This window comes from Numida meleagris, chromosome 3 (genome assembly GCF_002078875.1).
Source record: "Numida meleagris isolate 19003 breed g44 Domestic line chromosome 3, NumMel1.0, whole genome shotgun sequence".
NCBI classification, from domain to species: domain Eukaryota; kingdom Metazoa; phylum Chordata; class Aves; order Galliformes; family Numididae; genus Numida; species Numida meleagris.
Window position 1 is genome coordinate 65983295 of NC_034411.1, and position 24182 is coordinate 66007476.

Sequence of the window (24182 nt, forward strand, 5' to 3'; positions counted from 1 at the left end):
ATGGAACTTCCTACGTTCAAGTTTTAGGTCTTGTCCTATTGCTGTGCACCATCGAGAAGAGCCTGGCCTCCTCCATTTGCATCTGACCTCGCTTTAGATATTTATAAATATTTATCAGGTCCCCTCTCAGTTTTTTTTTCCCCAGGCTGAACAGACCCAGGTTACTCAGCCTTTCCTCTTATGGGAGATTCTCCAGGCCCTTAATCATCATTGTGGCCCTCTGCTGGACTCCTTCTAGGAGATTCCTGTCTTTTTTGAACTAGGGAGCCCAGAACTGAACACAGTAGTCTAAATGTGGTCTCCAACCAGACTCTGTGCCACTCATGACTACCCTCTGAACTCTGCCAGTCAGCTAGTTCTCAGTCCACCTCACTGTCCACTCATCTGTCCCATATTTTCTAAGTTTCATAACAAGGATGTTGTGGGAGACAGCGTCAGATGCCTTGCTGAAGTCAAGATACGCAGTATCCACTGCTCTCCCCCCATCTACCCAGCCAGTGATAACATCATAGAAGGCTAACAGATTGGTTGGACACAATTTCCTCTTGGTGAATCCATGTTGATTACTCCTGATAACCTTCTTCTCTTCCAATTGCTTGGAGATGGCATCCAAAACAAGCTGTTCCATCACCTTTCCAGGGATGGAGGTGAGGCTGACTGGCCTATAGTTTCCCGAATCCTCCTCCTTGCCCTTTTTGAGTACTGGAGTGACATTGGCTAACCTCCAGTCTTGAGTCACCTCTCCTATTTGCCAGGACCTTTCAAAGATGATAGAGAGCAGTTCAGCAATCAACTCTGCTAGTTATTTCAGCACACATGGGTGCATCCCATTGGGGCCCATGGATCTGTGTGTGTTGATTTTGGCTAGATGCTCTCTGACTAAATCCACCTCAGACAACAGAGAGTCTTCCATTACCCAGACTCTCTCACTTACCTCCAGGGTCTGGTATTCCTGAGGGCTAGTCTTAGCATTAAAGACAGAAGCAAAGAAGGTATGCAGAATCTTTGCCTTTTCAGCATCCCCTGTTACCAAGGCACCCACCTCATTTAGTAGGGCACCCACATTTTCCGTAGTCTTCCATTTACTGTTGACGTACTTCAAGAAACCTTTCTTGATATCCTCTACCTCCTTTGCAAGGTTTAATTCCAGGAGGGCCTTAGCCTTCCTTGTTGCATCCCTGCAGGCCCTGACAACATTCCTGTATTCTTCCCAGGTGGTCAAACATAGTCTCCCTCTCTGCTGCATTCATATGACTATTTTTCTTATTGGAATAATAGCTTGGCCCCTATTGTTAGTGTGTACATGGCAAGAGACTGGTATGATAATTAGGATCTACAGCAAGGACCATCTCCATTTTCCTCCTCTGTGTGGTCATTTTAGCTGGTGTCCTAGTGATTTTTGATACTCATCCTAAAAACTTTACTCGTATTGTCCAGATGCTTACAAGAGCTATCAGTTAGTACAGGAAGCAGGAATAACATTTCACATACAGCTCATTTTGTAGATGGATATTTAATACACAAATACCAAACCTACTCTTGTATGTTCATTTGTTTGTACTAAGAAGAAAATATTTTTGCTGTTTCCCATAATTTATCAAGCTCACAAAGAATGGTTTCTACATAGCTCATCCGTGATCTCTGAGGATCTTAACTGAAATGAAGGGCATTGAAGAAGGAGACTTAAGGCACTTTTAAACAAACCTTGATCTTCCTGGTTCTAGTTTGGCTACTTGACAATAAATTTCATGTTTTAGATTTTTCCAGTATTCTCCAGTATGTACTCAGTTATTGCATTTGGTGTTAACTGTAGGTAATAGTTGTTCCTTGCTGATGGTCTGCCTTTACAAGTGTGCCATCCTGTAAATGGTTAGGTTTATCAGTAGTACTTGAAATTGAAAACCGCAGTATTTTCTGATGTCACATTCAGAAAATATATTAATTAATTCAAGACAGGAGGAGCCTGTTACGTGTTTCCAGATTGAAATTTTAGAAAGTGTTAAAAATCCTCAGTAAGATGAAGTCTTATTTCAACTGATATTTTCCATCGGTAGTAATGTCTAGTGTGTAATCAAGGGTGAGCAACTTCAAAGATTATTTGTTCTGTTTGGTGTTTGCTGTGCTGTCATCATTGAACCTCTGAGCAGTAGAAGCATTCCAGGGTTCTCAAGACCTTGGGACCTAACTTGTTGATTAAATAACTGCAGAGGTATTTGTTATTTGGAAGATAATGGATCCAAGAAAGCCTGTGGACTTACTGTTTGAATCTAGAAACTGACCGCAGATCTGAGCACAAAGATTCCTTTATGCTTGTTAGCTTGGAGGGGGCTCCCCCCAAACAGATTTCCTTATCTGCTTTTAGAAAACCACTGAAGTGGTGTGATATTTATGCCAGATTTTCATCTTTGTTTTTAAATACAGAAATCTTCCTCATACTGTTTTTTTAATCTTTTTCCTCCTAGCACAATTAGTTATCATGTGTGCTTGCATTCTTTGTTTAACATATTTGAAGTTTACACCTGAATGTTCTGCCTTTCTGTTATCTTTGTTTCCCCTTTTGTTCAAGTGGAAGAACAAATTTGTTTACTTACTTTGCTTACTGCACTTAAGCCATCCTATAGTTGAAAGGTGGAAATTATATGTTTTTCAGTGATTGGGTTGTTTTGATTTTCCTGATGCAAAAGTGTTAAAGAAAGCTGGGTACAATTTCAGGGTTTTGAGGGAATCTGCTACTCTTAGAAGAGTACATTCAGTAGTAGGATTCTAGGCCTACAAATTGCTTGTGGGAGTTTGCTTTCCTTTCACAAAGACTTGCTGAGATAGACGTGGCAATGTCCTCAATAGAATGCTGCTGCTTATTTGGACGCTTTGTCCTATGTCTTTTGAGCTGTTGTACACAACAAGCCATCTTTTTCCCTCAGTACTGTTTTAGTATATTTATCCTTTAAACAGATCGTTCAGATATGAAAGTACTGTTACCTTCATTTTAGAGGAAGTGCATCATCTGCAGTAAGTAATTTGAGCCACACATTAAATCTCCCTAGGCGGGAAGTGAATCTCTTCTCTTTGATTCTAGGCTAGGTATTAATTCAATATGCACCAACAATACAGAGATTCCTAATTTTAGATGGAAGACACAGTCCTTCTCCTCTCTAAGGATCTCTACATCAAAGGTGAGGAATAATCAAGCTATAATGAATCACAGGCTCTCGTTTCCTAATAGATGAGCTTTCCTGTGTTTTTTTCTTTCAGTATATTTTTGGTCTGAGGAAATATATTTAATTCAAAACTATTTCTCTGTCTTTTTTACAAATGTTACCGAAACAAATAGAATCATAGAATCATAGAATGAGCTAGGTTGGAAAAGACCTACAAGATCACCTAGTCCAACCATCCACCTACCACCAACAACCCCACTAAACTATGTCTCCCAACGCTATATCTAAACGTTTCTTGAACACCTCCAGGGACAGTGACTCCACCACCTCCCTGGGCAGCCTGTTCCAGCGCCTGACCACTCTTTCAGAAAAGTAGTATTTCCTAATGTCCAGCGTAAATCTCCCCTGGCGCAACTTGAAGCCATTCCCCCTCGTCCTGTCACTAGTTACAAGAGAGAAGAGGCCGACCCCCAGCTCACTACAACCTCCCTTCAGGTAGTTACAGAGAGCGATGAGGTCTCCCCTGAGCCTCCTCTTCTCCAGACTGAACAATCCCAGCTCCCTCAGCCGCTCCTCATAAGGAGGGCTGAGGGAGAGGGAGTCATATATGTTTCCATGTATGTTAGAGACTGAAAGCTTTGACACAAATAATACTATTATTTAGTATACTAATAACTATCCATATTTAATTAGTCTCGCTACTTTGCAAAACTTAACGTACCGCACTTCAAGTACTCTTAATAGATTTCAAGCATACAAAAGACCATTGTCATTCATCTTCTACATCCTTTTCTTAATCTCTAGTCAGAATTTTCCTAAAATCTTGGGATTTTGCGATGTATTTAAGTGCTGCTACGTTCTTCTTTTTGCTCTCATCCTGTTGTGTTGTATGATAGTCTCGGACAAATGTGTCATAGTTCAATAGTTAAAAGAACAATTCAAGGGAGAGCTTCAGCAAAACTAATTACTTATTTTACTTACAGAAATGGATTTTGTACATTTGTTTCCTGTGGCTCTGCTTAGACTCTTCAAATGAGATCATCTTGTTATGTAGCGGAAATACTGCAGCAGAATATGTTTGCTTGTAGACCATCATTGAACTTTTCTCTAAGGTTGTGTTTATCTAGAGTTAGTTTTAGCTTTCTGAATATGAAATGAGATTGTCTATTCAAAATGTTTTTAGTACGTCACACTTCAGTTTGTGATTGTTCCGTAGTCGGTTCCTAAACTAAGAAGCATAACATGGGAACCAAATGGCTTTTAGTTCTGTGTATAAAATGGTAGTGAAACTCTGTTGCAACTGTAAGTCGTGTTCTCACTCGCTTCTGGAAATCTCAAATGCAAGGATTTGGATTTTAGAATCACCCTGTCTCATGCATAAATACAGAGGCTGAAGTGTCCTTGAGCTTCTTGCTCTTTCTGTCGGAATCTTGGAATCTTTTCTGTGTGGTGATACAAATTCAAGTTTATTGAGCTTTGCCTGTAGGCTTTTGTTTAGGTCAGTCTAATGAGAAAACACAGGGTTTCACTATTCCTAGATAGAATGGACCATAGAACATAGTGTGAGGTTTCTTTTGGATTTACATACACAGTATGTCTATTTGTTAATAGAGCCATTGTACATGTTACTCACGTGCAGAGTAGTTGTGATGTACATGTGCTGTAGCATGGAACATTGTTACTTGCTGAAGAGAGGTAAGCTCTGGAAATCACTGTTAGGCTTTCAGTTTTGCACTGAGGGATTGAGGAGAGCAGTCACACAGTCTGCATGGCTCTTCTGCAGGATCTGCTGTAGAGCACCACTTCCACTGATTCTGCAAATTTAAAGAAAGCAATGGATAGGTGTAAAAACATCAGCTGGTCGCTATAGGCAGTCACTGTTGTTCCTGCAGTACAGATTTGCTTCTGTCTGTATCTCAAAAAAAAAAAAAAAAAAAAAAAAAAAAACATGAGATTTGACATGTTTAAAGCATAAAACTTTTTAACCTTATCCAGTGCCAAGGCTTTAATTGATGTTAATTGGTAAGTCTGTGTGGTCTGAGCTGCTCAGCGGGTAGATCTGTTTTCTTCTTGTGGCTCTGCTGGAAGGAATCCCCAGGAATCTGTAGCGGCTCAGCACAAACCGTGGCTGCTGCTCCTGGAGCCTGGGCCTCAGACACAACACCGCAACATCTGGTGCAATTCAGTGCTTTTCTTAAATGATGGAAGCAAATGACTCAGTTCTTACACTAGTAGGGTAAGACTTGCAGTAACGTGGACTGTAAATAAAAATAGTATGACCAGATGTCGTGATAAATGAGTGAATACTAGCAAGGATCAAAGTGAGTAACTGTACAAACCCACGTAACTTAACAGCTGCTCGCCAGCTCGGAGCCTTCCATCGGCAGCAGCTTGTTTGCTTTCCTGGCGGAATCAGAAACGAGGGAGTGATTCAGTGTGGATGGCCTGTCAGATTTCCCTGGAACTAGATGGCAGTTTGGTGCTTTGGTCACTTGTAAGCTGCAGTGTTTTCCATGATTGGTTTGGGGTTTTTGCACGTAAAGGGAGAGCGAAGGAAGGTGACAGAAAGAAGCATAAGGAAGCTTTCTTTGTATGTATTTTTGTATTCAGCAATAAAGTGGTGTTTCAAGTCAGCAAAAAAATCTTAAATATTTGCAATTGGAATTAATATACCTATATTTTTAACTCACTTAACTTGACTAATCAGATGCTAGCTCTAAAAGGATTATTAAGTAATTGCTCTACATAACTTGACAGGAACCTGAATTTGAATAATAACTTCAGACCGTCTCCCTGTTTTATTTAGTCTGGGGCTTTGTAATTTTGTTTTGTAGGGGAACGCAATTTTGTTACAATCCAGAATAGTTTGGCAACCATTAAAGCAAAGATATTTTGGTGTTATAAAAAGAACGAGAATTCAGAGCTTCTTGTGTAAAAATTAATGTGCAGGTGTAGAACTGATTTGGCTTGACAAGCTGTAGGTAAAAAAAAACTGTGGATAGACCTGTGTATCTGCCAGAAGTTCTTATTCTGTGTCTCCAGTATTAAGTATAGTTTGGGGTGGGTAGCTTTGTTCATTTTTTTAAAAGCCTGTCAATGGTCAATCTGAGGAGAAACAATTCAATGTCAATCTGAGGAGAAACAAACTAATTTACTAAATAAGATATTAGAATGCAAAATAACACAATGTAATGCAACATAATTAAAATTGAAGCTAATAAATCAAATAAAATGACAGAGAGTGTCCAAAAACCAGAAGAGGTTTTACTCTAATGCTGGCAGCGACATGCTGCCGAGACGAGCAGGAGGGAAGCTGAAAGCAAAAGGGCCATCTCGTGATATGTGAACAGTTTTATCTTTCCCTCTGAACGGAAAACAGAAACAGAACAACACAAAGTCCTCTGGGAAGTGTAGTTGTTCTTCTCTTCTGAGAACCAGGTACCTGGGACTATCCATGGTCCATGGAACTGGAGCATTAACTCTTTACCTCCCAGTGCACTACATGATGTTATGATGTGGAACACCGATAACCAAAAATCATAAAACCATGACAAAGCCTCAGTAAGAGTAAAATTTGAATTTCTCTCTGAATGCAACACTTACATATGTTTAAAATTGTTTTAAAAGTAAAAATAGGAAGAGCCATAGGGATTTCGACCACTTCTAATTTTAGTCTGTGGGGAAAAAGCCCTGTTTCAGTCAGTCTTAAGTACGGATGTGGAGAGACACTCAGATTTGTCGGTGACTTGATACAGAACATGAATTGTCCGCTATCACTGCACAGATCAGTGCTCTCTCCATTCACATGCTACAAATAAATGATTTCTCTCACAATGGGGGCAGAGCCTTTCCTGCCATGTAGGGCTGTTGATTCTGTCCTTCATTTTGCCATTTAAAGACTTCTCATTCATACTGTTTAGTTTCTTTAGCATGGGCAGAATTCATCTTAGATGATGACCTCAAGATTTTGAATGTGTGTTTAGGTGCTATTTAAACATTGCTGAAGAGACTTGATGGGTTCAACTTCTAGGAAGTTTAAAAAAAAGAAGTCACCTTAGAGAACATCCCATGTGCTAGCATCCTCTAAGCAATTTATTTTGCTTCAGGACATTACGTGAGGGACCAGTACGTATTTGAAGAACGATCAATGCATCTGAACCCCAGTTTAAAAACAACAATCTGTGCTGCTTATGATATTTGAAAGCACGTGTTTCACAGGTGCAAAAATGTGCAGCTGTCCTGACTCGGTTTGCTCTGCTGGGTCTTTAATGGACCTACAGCTGTCATTACTGGGTGGTCAGTGGTGCATGAGTGTGGGAGTGTGTGTTGAGGTCCATTTGCTGACAAGTAATCTCAGTTTGAAAGAATAAACTCTTGGAAATCTGGTTCATTAGAGCTGTAGGCCACTGAGGCTATGTTTGTCGTGTTTTTCTCATGGTTGATTAAAGCATTGCCTTTGGGTGCTGCTGTGCTGTCTTCATGCAGAGTGCCTATCTAAACAAAATACAAAGTTATATACTTTGTCTGTACAGTGGGGTGGGAGCTAATGAATGATGTGTGCTTACACACAGTAGTTTTCTGTGAACCTTTTTCATTGACCAGTGAGAAGTCATGAAGACTTGTGGGGGCCGGGAGGGTGGCAAACAGGAGTTTCAGTTCCAGAGCGAATGCAGGCTGTGGTGCTTTATGGAGAGGAAAGAACAGAGGATACACTTTGCGGATGAGGCTAATCAAATAAATAAAATACTGGTGGTGTTTGGAAAATCTTAATCCACATTACTGTACTTACCTTGTCCAAAGCAGAAGCTTGAGCTGTGGTCTTCTCTAGCACCATGGTTTTTATGGTGCTTTTTCTCATTTTGCTGTTGTTGCAGACTGATGAAAGCTAGTGCTGAGAAGTAAGTATATACTGTTAGAAGGCTAGAGACCGGCAGAGATGTCACAGGAATAAATGCATTGAAAAAATTGAGAATCACTAGCTTTTTTCCACATTCCAACTTATACCTTAATAACCAGGATATTGAATGTCCTGGTGGATGCTCTGGACGTTCTTTTTGATTTCTGAGAAGTTGTATGCTCAGCCAAGTAAGGAATGGAAAGAATTTTGAAATCACAAATTTTCACAAGGACTGGGAACTGGCCAACACTAAATCACTATGCAAAATTATTCTGAGTGGTGTTGTCTTATTATCATAAGGGGAATTATTAGGATCATGCTTAGATTACAGCAGAATTTGTCACTGTGTCATCTAATCTGATCTGTTCTTTATTGCTTTAGTCAATAAATCAAATGCGAGAACTGCTCTGAATCAGTACGTTTTGTATTAACTAGATCTGAACACGTTTAATCGATTTTGCCTGGCTGCAGAACCTGAAAGTAGCCTGAAAAATTTCAAGTTTTGCAACTATTTAAATAAAGAGCTATTCAATTAGAAAATAAACATTTACTTTCTTTTTTTTTAGGTCAGAAGACTTGTCTCCACTTACATGGTGTCTTTCCTTACCTCTATGTACCGTACGATGGTTTTGGTCAGCATCCAGAACACTATCTCCGCCAAGTGGCATTCAGCATTGACAGAGCACTTAATGTTGCTTTAGGCAATCCATCTTCTACTATTCAGCATGTTTTCAAAGTGTCATTAGTATCTGGAATGTAAGTATGACCTGTTAAGATTCTTTTTTTTACTTGTTTTGAAATGCTTTTTGCAGTTCTATTTAGAAATATTTAGCATGGACTTGGGTGACGGTGGGCTCTTACTTTCTATTTATTCTTTTATTTTTTTCCCCCTTTTCCCCTCTGTGTGCCTTCATACAGGCCCGTACAACTATTAACTTGCTTTGATCTAATATAATCAACAGACTCAAGCATAACTAAATTGGATCCTACTGCCTGTTGTTTTCCAACTCTGTTCTTTTGAGTATTTTTCTTCCTCTGCTACTATAGCAGTATGTTCCCGACATCATTTTCGACCTGTCTGGGTTATTCTAAGTTCCCTGTGACCAGGCATGTCTTGCAGGAGTCTGCCTCTAGGTGTTTTTTTTTTAATAGTCTAAGATGGCACCTCTAGAAGGTCCATCATGGGACTGTCATCAGGTCATGTTTTACACTGATCCTTCTGGCAGTGCAGGCCATGAACTGGAGGGTCTTAATCATTACTCACTTATCTGTCAAGCTGACTGTTCTGCTTTTATTTTGTGTAGCTTACTATATATTATTATACTCTCTTGATCGATTTTTATTTGACTTGCATAACCAAGGACTGTAAAATGTGTCAAATCATGGTGAATAATAGGAAGTTATCCCGAAGGAACACGGTTTGTATATGCATTGAATTTTTCACCTGCAAAACAATGTAAATGCTAATTTTCAGTACTGTGCAGGACTACGTTTTACTTTTTTTAATGGTCTTTTGAAATATGTCCTTTCTAAATGTTAGTTTTGGGAAGATAATCTTTCTGTTCCCAGCCAATTGTAGTACTGTCTTCTGGATATTGCCAACAAAGTGGTGACAATATGTATACATATTTTTAACTTTTAATCAGGACTTTGTTTTTGCAATAGCAGAAATGCTAACCCACCATATTTTTTCTTTATTTTTTCTTTTTTTCTGAGAGCTGTTTGAATATTGGCATAGCTGTTCATCTCAATAGCGTAGGCTGAGTGGAGTAAACTGGTGAAGGCAGTCTTTCCTCCTTGAATCAGTGAGAAGACAACAGACGGAGTAGGAGGACCTGCCTTTTTTCACCTCTTGTGCCTTAGAGCTTCAAAACGGTCTTTACTGAAAATCAGGTGCTCGTTACCTCAAAGAAGCTTCGGAAAGACTGTTTGATGTATTTTATTTGCTTGCATAAGAGGCTAATGGGATGCACCTAACAGAAATTCTAATAAACCTTAATCTTTTGCCTGGGTAGGTAGACATTCTTGTGTAGTGACAGAAATGTATGTTTTTTTTTTCTGTTCTGACAGAGGTCAGGTTTTGGTCATAGATGTTAAAGCGTCTCTGTGTTGAGAAGCCTGTATTTTTCTTCAAATTTTGGAGCTATCTTACCCATTTTTCTCTGTATTAGTAGGAAAGCTGTTTTGTAAACCCTTAGAGGTTTCATAGGATATTTGTTGTGTTAGCTTCCAAGCATAGTGGAGGTCCTGGAATAAACAGGTGAAATACATTTTCCTTCTGTATTGCAAAGTTAAAGTAGGTTTTCATATCTTGCTTTGGAATTGTACATCTTACTTTCCTGGCTTCAATGTCAATGTGAGTATGGGTCATTTGCCTTGTAAGTGCTAACTTCAAAAAAATTGTTTTTAATTTACTTCCCTACATCATATTGAGCCATTATAACTCATTGTATGTATATAAACTGTCATTAAGATTATTACTATTTATATGAGACATTGCTTCATTATACAAGATCTCATTTCCTCCTTTTCAACATAACAGCTTCAGTTTTGTTGCTTCAACTTATCTCAGTTTTAATGCCATAAACATTTTTTAAACAGTTCACTATAAATGTGTGCGTGTATTTCATAGAATCATAGAATCACCAAGGTTGGAAAAGACCTCCAGGATCATCTAGTCCAACTGTCCACCTACCACCAATGTTTCCCCACTAAACCATGTTCCTTAGTACCATATCTAAACAGTTCGTGATCACGTATAATATAGGAACACATGTTCATATAAAGGTCAGCTGTATTGTAGAGTTTGCATTTAATTTAGGACTGAAAACCTTCTTATTACTTTTTTTTTTTAAACAGTGCAAGTAAGCATCAAAGCTTAACTTTTTAATAATATTTTATGGAGGTAACAATTGAATATATGCATTCTGGGACTTCTCTTGACTTCAGTCATGATTACTGCAAACTGTAGACTTCTTGCATTCACCCAATGCGTTGAATTACAGTCTGTTTCCTTAACATGCTGTATTACAAGCATGTTAGATTAGATTAGCGTTCTTGATGATAAAAAGTCAGTAATTCAGTCAAGTAATACCAGAATTAATATTGCCTGTGCAGCCTCAGCTTAGCCTTGACATATTCATTATGACATGTATTCTTCAATTGCATTCTCAAATCCTATTTTCTTCAGGATTCATGCCTCATTTGGTGCACGAGATGACTAGTAATCACTGAAAAGGGGTGGCTATCCATTCTTTTAAGCTGCTCTCATTGTTCAGTTATTTATATTACACAGCTGATATTTACTCTTTTACACCTGATCTGTGAAATTAATGTCCTCAGTGACTTCGTTACAGCATTAATCAGAAGAGCTGAACACTGTTTTTGAAACAGTCCAGAGCTAATAAATTTAATGAAAATGCTGTTGTGATGGTATGGCATCAGCACGTTTACATATGAGGAAGGCAAGAAACAGTGCTGAGCCAGAAGTGCTTAAGTGAATCTTTTAGGTAATTTGACATACATAGAGCCTATTGTTTTTATCTTTAACATTATGTAGTAATGTAGTGTTCCCCTTGTCTTCAGCTATCGTTTTGAGTGCTTGGTGCTTCAGCAAATAATGTGAAAAATACTTGAAATTAGTCATTCAGAAAATAAGTGGCAGCATTAAACGCGGTCATCTTGTGATCTTACCAGCTCTAGCAGGCTTGTGACCAGTGACAGGAGCTTCCTGTTGAACCTATCTACCTGTGTATTAGACTGAAATTTCTAATGCAAACTGTGCAGTATAACCCTATCTTACCCCAAACATGTACATTCTTTTTTCCACTTTTACTTTGCATTCCCTCCCAAATTCGAATGTGTGCATGTTTGACAACTGACCCCAGTGAGCCGCTGCCTTTTATGAAATGTGTACCATGTTTCTGTTCAGAAATATAATGTGTTTTTAATAGTGTATAGTAATAATGGGTTAAGATTCGGTAGAATTTGTTTGTAAAGAATTGTCATGTGCACCAGAAGCACTTCGGGTTTTGAAATTGAATGAAAATGTATTATTAAGAAATACATTTGGATTATAATGATTTTTGGCGTGATGCATGGAATTTTCATTTTCCTGGATATGTATGCAGTTCATCTGTTTTTTTTTCTTCTGGATTTTAATATGCTTCATGGTAAATTGCAGTTGAATAAAGGCCACCATTTAACTGGCTAGCCTCTTGCTTTTACTTCTTCCTCTCCAGGCCTTTTTATGGTTACCATGAGAAGGAGAGACAGTTCATGAAGATCTATCTTTACAATCCTGCAATGGTAAAAAGGTAAGGATATGGTGATATGAAGTTCTGGCTGATTTCCTTGTATCTAGAATGGAAAAAGTAATTTTTGGAGCAGGATTCAGCTGTAACTTAACGGTAGAAGTAATAAAAGTATTGTCCAAACTTTTAAAAACAGTAGAAATACTGATTTTAAGCATGCCAATAAGAATATTTTTAAAGGAGTAGCATGTTTGCAAAATAGGACCAAATGATACATGCCTTTGGTTATCTTGAATTAACTGTCATTTTTATGTACTTGAACACATTTGCTTCGTTTTATTTTTCATACAACACTTAAGGAAAACAATGTAGTTCTATTTTATATGTAGTACTCTTTCATACTTTCTCTCACTCTTTCATGAACCCCCACCTGGAGTACTGTGTCCAGTTTTGGGGCCCCCATTACAAAAAGGACATGGAGCACCTCCCCTATGAGAACAGGCTGAGAGAGCTGGGGCTCTTCAGCATGGAGAAGAGAAGGCTCTGAGGATGCCTGATAGTGGCCTTCCAGTACCTGAAGTGGGCCTACAGGAAAGCTGGGGAGGGACTTTTTATAAGGGCAGGTAGCGACAGGATGAGAGGAAATGGTTTTAAACTGGAAGAGGGCAGATTTAGCCTAGATATTAGGAAGAAATTCTTTACTGTGAGGGTGGTGAGACACTGGAACAGGTTGCCCAGTGAGGTTGTGGATGCCCCCTCCCTGGAAGCATTCACGGCCAGGCTGGTTGGGGCTTTGTGTGACCTGGTCTAGAGGGAGGTGTCCCTGCCTATAGCAGGGGGGTTGGAACTAGATGATCTTAAATGACCCTTCCAACCCAAACCGTGTGATGATATGATTCTGTGATATTAGAAGTGGATTCTGTTAGTTTTTACATTTTAGGTTCCAGTGCCCATTACTGGAATATAGCTTCAAAATTGGATAGTTGTTTTTGTTAAACAGTTTATGTAATGCCCTATTAAATGAAAGCTCGGTGCTTCGTTCTCAGACTTCCTGAATTTACTGCAACCACTGTGTCAGTGATAAATAAAGAGGAATTATTTCTCCAGCATAAACTGAAATCCTTAATTGCGTATTATTACCCCTCATAACTTTTTCAATGATTGCCTGTACAGTTCTGCATTATGGTAGATTTCCATCTTAATGTAGTCTGTACATGTATGATGTGGTGACAGTTGTTTGGATTTTTGGAGATTCTCGTGTTTGAATTACTTCTACCCAGAAAAGGACTGACACTTCGCATGGTTTATTTCTTTAATCTTTCTAGATAAAACTTTATTGTTTTAATCTTATTTGTTGCATTCAGAAACACTTAGTGTTGTTCTTTGATTTAGAAGTATCATACTATTTTGAGTTAAATTTATTGCATTGATTTATAATTATGCAAATGCCTGCAATTGCTTTTTAGAATCATAGAATCATAGAATTAGCTAGGTTGGAAAAGACCTACAAGATCATCCAGTCCAACCAGCCACCTACCACCAATAACCCCACTAAACCATGTCTCTCAACGCCATATCTAAATGTTTCTTGAAACTTTTTTTTAAAGTGCAGATGTTTAAAATGGCAGTCTTACTGTGCTTCACAGAAGATATTAAAGTGCTGCTTCTGTATGTATGGTATGAAACTTTAAAATGATGCAGGACTTCTTCATAAGTATGCCGGGGAGAACTGGAGAAATATTCGAAGTTATTACTGGTTTGTAGGCATACAGATGCTATAGTTGTTCTGTAAAAGAATTTCCATGGACTGTACCAGCTTAGGACTTGTTGCAAAGATAGTACGTGGTATGATTTTTCTTTGGAGGGATTTTTTTCTATTCCGGTCTGTTTGTTTAAGCTGAGATTTACAAAATTAACACTCAGTGTTCACTATTAGACGGCAACATTTTGGGGAATGCATTATTGTGAACGTAAAGTTCTTAAGTTAAAAATACAACTAAGGCAAATACAGACTTCATATTTTATATTTTCCCTTATATATGCTTTATATTTTAATATATTTTATATTTTGATAAAATCAAACAACAGCATTGTTGTACTGGAAACAATTGCAGTATTATGTTGTAATTTATTTTTAATTTTAGAGTATGTGAGCTTCTGCAAGGTGGAGCCATAATGAACAAATCTTACCAGCCTCATGAAGCCCATATTCCCTACCTCCTTCAGCTCTTCATAGATTACAACTTATATGGAATGAATTTAATAAACCTGGCTGCTGTCAAATTCAGAAAGGCAAGGAGAAAAAGTAAGGCGTTTTTTCTTACGACTAAATAATTGCTTTGAAGGCTAAAAATGACCATTTTTTTAACGTTTTGGTTAAACGGATATCACATCTTGTTTCCTTATAGTGTGTCTTCCATGTCAAAATGAAGTCCATATGTAGCTTTTCATCAATTTTTCCTTTTTGTGACTGTGTATTGGTGTTGGGGAAAAGCCTGTCCCATGAAAATGGGATACTGTGTATAAAAAGCCATATTTTGTCAGCATTGTGGCTTTGACCATTTTTCTCAAGATGTTTGTGCTGCTTTTCAAGTTAGGCATTAGAATATAAATTATTCTTTTAGGGTATGATACTTATTTGAATTTACACGATAGCGTAGTAATCATGTTGCTTTAATTGTATTGATAGTTGTTTTTTATCCCTACACCAATTTAATTCATTTCATACAGTCTATCTAGAATTTTGTAATGCTCCACTGTTTTTAATTAGAATGCTTCTGATTGTACTAAGGTCATTTACTCAGTGCTGAAATGTGAATTTTAAATGCCTGAGAAAAGGAGATATTTTTAATTTTCATTTTTAAAAATTGTTTGACTTTGAATGTATTCACTTAGGTAAAACTGGAGATTGGTAAGAACGTACATAATGTTACCTACATGCTTCAGTATGAAAGGGAGATAATGCTAAGAAAAACATAATGTCTTTGATATTTATATTTAGAAAAATAAGTATTTCTTTGTTAAGTTATAATTGTTCTTATAGCTTAAGCAAGCTTTCATAAGAATGGTAAAATATCTTTCTGTAAAATCAGAAAATGAATCATGCCGCCTTCAATTTTTTCCTAATATTTTTTATTCATGTGTAACTAGACAGCAATGAACTAGTGCGTGGATTTTATAACATCTAAAGAAAGTACTCTTTCCATACACAGCAGTAGGCTACACTGTTTGGTAGTGTCATAACTGTAGAAAATAAAAAAAAAAACTCCTCCAGAGACAAGCATCTGCAGGACTGTCAGTCCTGAGGAGGATTAGTCAGGTAACTTCCACACATCCATAGTGGTCTTCTGCAGACATGCAATCTAATTGTACTGAATAGTTACTCACGTTGTTTTTCTACAGTTCTTCCTCTCCCTTTGACATGAGAGATGACAGAGACATCAGCTGTTAATGTTCTCCTTCATCATTTACTTAGACATGAGAGACCTGTGTTTTGATGGGATGAAGAGAATGGAGTGGAGCAGGAGCAGGGGCTGAGATCATTGGACTTTAACTGTTCTTGCAGTGGAGAAATCCAAGAGGATAAAAGCAAGAGCCTTACAGACTACTTTGTCCTAGCTTGATCGGATAATAGAAGCAGTACTCCTAGAAAGATTAATACCATTTTGAGTGGCTCCACATCACACCTGCTTCAATCTGTTGCAGCTCCCGGGCAGGGGATTACTAACTACTACTCATAGCACAGCAGCTTAAAGACAAAGGGGTTTAACATATAGAGGCAGTGCTGTTGAGTGGCCAGCCCTTGCACAACAGACCTAAGGAAGATCCAAGCCGAGACCTGTCAGGCTGGTGAAGAAGGCATAGTCTCTGCTTATGGCTGGCACGCTTACCATGTTTATTTTAGTCAGCTGCAGTTTGTACCATATGTTTCTTTCTCACAGATTTCAGTATAAGCTTTTGCCAAAATATACTTATCTTCCCTTGCAGAAGATCTAAAAATCGTTTTGGTAAGGAATGTAAAATTCAGTAATAAATCTGTTGCTAGATATAAGTAGTCAGCATCAGAATACCTATTTCCATAGATATGTTTGCCACGGAGATGAGCAGACAGTTTTGAAGGCTGAGAAAGATCAGCAGGTATATTTTTAGTAACGAGAATACCCTGCCCTCAGTAGCTTGCATCCAAAAGACACAGAAGTTTCTCTTTAGTTCAAATCCTTCACTTAATGGATAGTAAGGAATAAGACTGCATTTGTGCACCACGTCCAAATAAAGCTATTAAAAAACTATTACAAAACTTTTATTACTTTTTGGAAGTTGAATGTTCTTCTATAATATGACTCTGAAAGACCTTAGTGTGTCAGTGTTACAGTTTTTAAAAATCTTCTTGTCAAGAAAAGGAGATACTAAGTGTCATTAAATCTCAGTCCATGTGAGTAATATTACTGAAGGGAGAAAGAAACTGATATGAGAACCTGAGCTTCACTTTTTAGATGTGTTCAAATACTTCTAATATGATAAAACTGCTCTGGTGTTTGAAATGCTTACAATTTTCAAAAATTAGTATGTTGTTGGCAAAATTTTCCTGTTGACTTAGTCTTTCCTAGCTGCTGTGATGTGTTGTCCTTATGACACACAGCTATTCAGGCCAATAGAGCTTAGAGTTTCTAAGGCGTTTTTGGTGTGATGTTTCCCAGTTAGTTCTGTAGTAACACTATAATACATAGCTTTTCTGCTACGTGTGCTATTCCTATCTTTGTTATTCCAGGTAGTGGAAAATTAGCTGAGAAGGTATGCAAAACTTGCTTTTGAAATTATAGAATAAAATTATATGTTCTAGTAAATACATACTGAAAGCTTCAGACAGTTAAATTGATGCTGTCTTCAACAAATATAAAAGCTTTTGGTATTAATACAAAAAGAAAACCTCTCAGTTTGTAATACAAACCAATGTAGCTGAGAAAATTCAAGGTTCCAGCTGCTCTTTTACATTGAAGTGGAAGACAGTAATTTTAAAGTTTTCTTCTCCAATTCCCCCTTCTCCATCTCCATTCATAGACTGTTTTCCTTTCTTGTGCCACATCCTGTGTATATTATTGTTCCTCCTTCTGAAGAGTGAAGGTTCAGAAGGAGACCACAAAGGAGGTGGTAAATCTTCGAAGGGGACTTCTCCAGCATTTCCTTATACTGACACCTCCATGCAAACTTAAAAAATGTTTTCTGAATTTCTGAATTCAGACAACATCTGCCTTCTTTGTAGCTTTCTATTTAACTGCTTCAGTATATTCCAGATGCATTCATGGATAAGAAAGACAAAATATATGATTTCTGCTGGGATCTGACCTGAGGACCCAGACTGTTGGGAATCCTGAATTTTACCTAAGGCTAAGTAACTCACTCAAAGAAAAAAGCTAGATTTTACACTAAGATACAAGTAGACCGCTGCAAATTTAATTCTAGTAATGGCAGTGTGTTGAAAACATTTTTCATCATACACGTGTCTACATATAATTAAGAAAGTCAAATCATTTAAGTGACTTTTTGAAGCCAATATAATGCAGTGTATTTATTCTTCAGAAGCGTTTTGACTGATAATATTAAATAATAGCTGCAATTTCTGAAGCATAAATGAACTATTTTTCTTTCTAGGTGATACGTCAGGTGGAAGTAAGCATCACAGAATCAATTCTGCAGCAAATTCAAACAGTGCTTCTTTCATCGAATGGGATGAAGATGAAATACCAAGGTCAGCATATCTAATTTTTTTTGATGTATGCTGTATGTGCTCATTAGTAGCAACTTGTATGTACTACAAGGTTCCAGTCTCACATTTAAGGGTGACACAGAGGATCATTATTTTGTGTTTTGGATATCTGAGACTGTATCTCTTGTAAGTGCTGGCAGAAACCTAACTGGGAGATAACAATAGCAATGTTAAAAACAAATTCATTTTTCTGTGTCTTAGAAACTATGTTTCTAGCTAATGACTTCTAATGAAAAGCTAAACAATTTAATAGGAGGACTGCTCCAAAAGTAATGCCTTCTATTTTGTCAGTTGGCCTGCAGCGTCAGAGCTGGATGTTGGTGGTATGACAGTAGAGCTTGAACACTCTCACCAATATTCCATTACATTTTGTTGCTGTGTGACAAATGGCAGCAGAGAGGCAGTCTGACACGTTGGTGTCTGACGTGGAAGTGTGTATGAAGCGAAGGTGTGAAATTGAATTCCTCCATGCAGAAAAAGTGACACCCACTGGTGTTCATCAATGCTTGCTGAATGTTTATGGACACCAAACAGTGGATGTGAGCACAGTGAGGTGGTGGGTGCTGCGCTTCAGCAGTAGCAACAGAGACAGTGGGTCACCTGTGCTAGTGCGGATTTTCACAAGCATGGCATGCAGGCTTCTGTTCATTGCTAGTGAGAATACATAGCTAATGGTGTTGACTGTGTTGAAAAATAGTGTTTTGTAGCTGAGAATTTGCTCTATCAAATAGTGGTTTTGTGCTCTTTGTATCTGTTGTATTTTCCATGGAAATAAATAGGAGGCAGTACTTTCAGAGCAGTCTACATAATTATAGAGAATACTTACACATCAGTTTGCAGCTTTTATTTTTGTAATCAACCTTAACTAAGATGAATAGTGTGCTGCCAGAGTATTCCAATTTGTCCATGTCGAACAGTAGCTATGTAAGAATCTCAGCTTAGAATTTTCATGTCTGTCTCCTATGCTCTTCTTTTATTCTAGACATTTCCTAGTCTACAGTTCGCAACTTGGAATGGCTTTACTTTAAAAAGGAAAAAGCATGTGTTTGGATTCATTAATACAAGACATCTTTCCTCTTCTTTTTTATCCAAGTGATAATCTTCCGCTGGAATTCCTTTCAAGTTCACATAGGGTCTTTTATCCCATTTTTGAATTCCATCCTATTTCTGTTATTCTAGTTCTCAATTATACAGCTCATTTTATGATATTGTGATCTGACTGCAGTATGTCTACCAGCCTACCTTATCAACACATTTTATTAGTACACTCTTGCATTTCCTGTCAACAATATTAATGAGATGTGAAACAAATTCAGTCCTCAAAACTTGTCTATATTCAGTGCTAAGAATTTTCTATCAACCCCGCTTTTTTTCTATAACCAGTAGGAATTTTACCTTTAGCCAGCTTTTTACTCGCTTTAATAATTTAGGAACTAATTTACATCTCCTCCAACTTAAATTGCTTCTCATTTGATATTGTGTCAAATATTCCTTTGTCTAGAAAATGAATTATTTTATTAAAGGTTTTCTATCATGACTGTGTTCCAAGTGCAGTAGGATGGATATACATGCCACTGCAAAGTAGCAAATCTAAACTATTTTCCATTCTTGATTTTACCTTCTGCTATATCTATATGAAATTATCTGCCTCTTATAATTTCTCCTCGATTAATTATAGGAGACGTGGACTTAAAACAATGTTCTTGTAATCACAGTCATATTGTAGTTTGTCCCACTTTCAGATTACCTTCTTACTTCATTTCCTTTAATATTCTGAAATCTTCCACCTACGTAAGTTGAATTAGCCTGTCAGTGTCATGATCAACCTTCTTGAGGGTAAGTCTCACTCAGTTAGTAGTACGGGAGATGTCTATCCAAGGAAACCTTTGCAGTTGTTACCTAAAATAACTGTGTCTCAGATTTTTTTTTTTTCCATATGGTTTTATTCTTGCAGTCTGCAACATTGCTAGATACATGTAAAGCTGTCCTTCTACCTTTTTTTTCCCTTTTCTTTAACGAAGTACATTCTTAACTACAAACATCAGTTTTCTGTGTATAGCTATATATTCTTTGTTGTGGGATACCAGCACAGTCTCTTCATTTTATTATTCAGTCTTCTTGAAGAGCTCAAGTTTAAATATTTAAATGCTTTGTGAATTGCTCAGTACAAGGTTTTTATTTACTGTCTTTCACCATTTGACTGCTGTTTCCAACAGTGCTTGGAGTGTCTCTTACATGTCAGTACTGAACTCTGAAGTCTTTGTTCTTCATTTATATCAGATATGAGCATCTTGTAAATATTCTACTACCTGTCACCTGTTCATTGTTGTTAGCTAGTCTTTCAAGAAGAAGCAGAAGGGGAATGCACTCAGATGTTCTTTGAGACCACATAATGCAGAGGTCTGTCTTGTGTAAGTGACGAAAATATCTGTTTAGTTGGTTTTGTGTACATTCAGAATCAGGTTAGAGATAGATTCCAACGTGTCCTTGCTGCATGTGATACCAAGTTCTCTGTTTTGACCAAGCTGGCATTTCTTGAATTCTCTAGTACAGTATAGCAAATGGTTGAAATCTGATGCTCTAAGTCTGGTAGGTAATATGCAACATATTATTTGAAAGTTTTGTGTATACAATAGCAGCATATTGTGTGAGTAAATGCACAGTGAGAACTGTGCCAAAGTTTCTTGGTGACTGAACTCACTCCTTAGTACTGGCTAGCACCTTACTACTCTAATACTTATCCAGAACAGCATATTCCACCCATCTTCTGTCTTGCTGCTGGTAAATCTCTTGCTGATATTGTTAGCTTACTATATTAAGCCAGGAGCAGTTTTTTTAGATCTAATTCTGGAGTGGTTCTGTTATGAAGTGGGCAAGTGTCCAAAGCCAGCAGTGGCTGGGAATCCCTGATGTTGTAAGGCTTTTAGGTATGATGCATGCCAGTGTTAGCAGATATGGAACATACAAAGCCTACCTAAAAATAGACATTAGTCACCTAAACCTGGTAGTGCTATCCAACATCTTTAACAAGAGGAGCTCTTCTGTGTATATGGCACAATCTATGTAGCAGACACTTTGTCTTTCAAGAAATATTAACTGCTAATCACCTAAAGTAGTTCATGTGCTCAGCGAACTAAAGTCTGGATATAGTCTGACTTCTTCAGGCTGTCTTCTCACCTGGTAATTGTAGCATTATAGCTGTTCAAGATATGTGGTTTGATTTGAGAATATGGGAAATACAGCTGTTTCATGTATTTTCCTGACATGCTGTGAATGTTTGTTTAAGATGAGCAAACGGGCAAAAGTAACAGCAGTGTTTTTGCAGCCTCCTCCCTCATTCTTGTTTCCCAGTGGTCTTACAGCTCTTTCAGATTATGTGATCAAAATGCAAGTTTCAGCTTGTTGCAGGTCCTGTCGCCTGCAGTGCAGACAGTCTCTGAATGGTTTGAGTATGAGCACCGAAAGTATGTGTTGTGGAAAGAATGCATTTGGATCATATTATGGACTTGTTTCTCAGTTGACATTATGACTGTTAGGAAAAGGAAACGATGATAATGGATAGTCCTTTAAGTGTGTATTAGGTCAAGGGCAGTCTACTTCAACTGAAAGACTGAGCTGTTTTGATGTTGGAATTCTGTGATCTACTCTTGTAATTATTACAACTGCTCAGAAACAGTACTGTTGACTAGGGAGGCTGGTAGCCATATGTTAATATATAGAATCTTACAGTTGTCAACAAATTCTATGTAAGTGCTTTGCAACTTCTGCCAGGCTACTTTTTGTCTGCTTTTTTCATTTGGTAATTCATTTACAACACGGACTGTAAACAGCTCTTTGCATGCGCCGTTTTCTGAAAAGCAGTCGGAATTTTGCTTGTACAACAGAAGTAATATGTCTAAGCAGTTTAACTTCACATTTCTTTCAGAGTTTTAAATAGCTTAATACTTACCTTCCAGAGAAGGTGTCAGATATATCCTGCTTTTAAATATGACATTTGCTACCTGCTTGTGCTATAGCAACTTCTATTCAAGGCATACAGACAAGATTGGAAATAGTCTTTAAAATATAATTCAAAAGTATGTTGAGATTCTTGAGGTTATGTTAGGTTATTTAGGAAGGCATGCAAACATTGAGTCACCAGATAATATCACGTATACAAAGGATCCTAAAAAGAGCATATTTTAGTTAAAAAAAAAAAATAGCCTATTTTAGTTTTCAGTAGTGTTGAAGAGATTTTTTACCTTTTCCTAAAAATTTTGAAAAGGTTTCCTAGAATCATAGAATGGCTCAGGTTGGAAGGGACCTTAAAACCCACCAAGTTCCAGCCCCCTGCCATGGGGATTCCAAGCCCCCAGCTCAGGCTGCCCGGAGCCCCATCCTACCTGACCTTGAGCACCTCCAGGGATGGGGCACCCGCAGCTTCTCTGGGCAGCCTGTGCCACTGCCTCACCACCCTCTGAGTAAAGAATTTTCTTCTAGCATCTAACTTAAATCTCTCCTCTTTTAGTTTAAGACCATTCCTTCTTGACTTATCACTATCAGAATGTTTTAAAAATCAGTCTCTATCATTTTTTGCAAGCTCTCTTTTAAGGCCGCAGTGAGCCTTCTCTTCTCCAGGCTGAGCAATCCCAGCTCTCTCAGCCTTTCTTCATAGGGGAGGTGCTCCAGCCCTCTGATCATCTTCAACAGACTTTCACATAAACCTTAGAGAAAGTTTCTTTCTTAGATTCCTCCACGGACTCCTTAAAATTAGTTCATTGATAGCAACAGATGGAAGGCCACTGACCTTAGCAGATCTGTCCCTTAAAAGGATGATGATCAGGTCATTAGAAAATAAGCCTGAATCTGTCTCTAATATTTCAAGTTTTTACCAAGTCCATTATCCTTAGTTGTGCTTATGTTTGAGATGCTAGTACCTTGTTTATATTTATCAGCCTTCCCCCAAGCACCCCTGGGGGAAGGGGAAGAGAGAGAGGAAAAAAAAAAAGTATGCTCTGAAAAATAAAACGTTTTTTGCCTCTTCTGTTTTTTTTTGGTTGCTCTAAAGTGTGAACGAGGAAGGAGGGTTTTTGCCGCTATTACTTCTGGAAGATCATACCAACACAGGTGGTCCTATTGGCTGAGAATTATACAGAACGTTTCGTACTATATTTGATGGGAGAACATTATTATAAATGCTGTAGTATTTAGAATTGTTTACCAATTCATTCTCCTCTTCCCACAAAAAACCCCAAAACTTTAAACTAAAGAAACAAATTCTGTCATCGAATTAGGTTTGGATATGACCATTAATTTAAGACTTTGTAGGTGAAGATAAGAACTGGTAATTCTGTATTCATTCCCTTACCCCTCCTGAAATACTTTAGATGTTAATTCAGTTAAAAAACAGTGATTATGCATGTTTCAAAATAACATACTGATGAAATTAACCTACTGTGTTTATGTTGTCATAGTTCTTTAATGTTGAAAGGTGTTGAGCCACAAAGTACCTGTGAATTGGAGGTGGATGCAGTAGCTGCTGACATTTTAAATCAACTGGATATTGAAGGTGAAGTATTGATAACTTTCCACATAAATATTTTATAACAACAACTGTATTGTCATCTTTCTGTAAAATTGAGCTTAGTTAAGCCACAATTCAGATTTCAGTGTTAGTAATCTATTAATCTCTACGTTTCTAAGGTTTGTAAAAAGATAAATAAACAAATTGAAAGAACTCTGGAAGAAAGCAGATTTTGAGAATAGCTTATGTTTCTGAACAGTAAGAAAAAAAGACTTTTGTTAATAGATTACAGAAGGCTTCAGATCTAAAAGTGAAAAGCCAGCATCAAGTATATGTGTATATATTTACATACACATATACATACTCAAACTTGGTGAGAAGACCAGTTAAAAATCTAGAAAACAAATAGGAACTGTGTGCCATAGCTTTTACATAACACTGAATCCTTCAGTAAGGCAAGAATTGCAGTAAAAATAATGAGAGGTTAGAATGACAAGAGTTGAAGATGTGTGTTAGTAGGGTTTTTTGTTGTTTTTTTTTTGTTTGTTTTGCTTTTTTTAATATGGGGAAAGAATGCGTTTCGTCATGCTGACAGACTTCCCTTCAT

The 24182-nt window shown here is 37.6% G+C and overlaps 1 protein-coding gene across 1 annotated transcript in view; it reads left to right on the forward strand.

The window, feature by feature from the left end:
- The window catches only part of REV3L (REV3 like, DNA directed polymerase zeta catalytic subunit), a 115655-nt gene that overhangs the window by 39394 nt on the left and 52079 nt on the right, over positions 1-24182 (forward strand). Inside the window, exons 2-6 of the mRNA XM_021391901.1 lie at positions 8622-8811; positions 12297-12371; positions 14453-14613; positions 17958-18054; positions 23526-23620. Of these exons, the coding sequence (XP_021247576.1) occupies positions 8622-8811; positions 12297-12371; positions 14453-14613; positions 17958-18054; positions 23526-23620 (618 nt within the window). The remainder of the gene's footprint in view (positions 1-8621; positions 8812-12296; positions 12372-14452; positions 14614-17957; positions 18055-23525; positions 23621-24182) is intronic.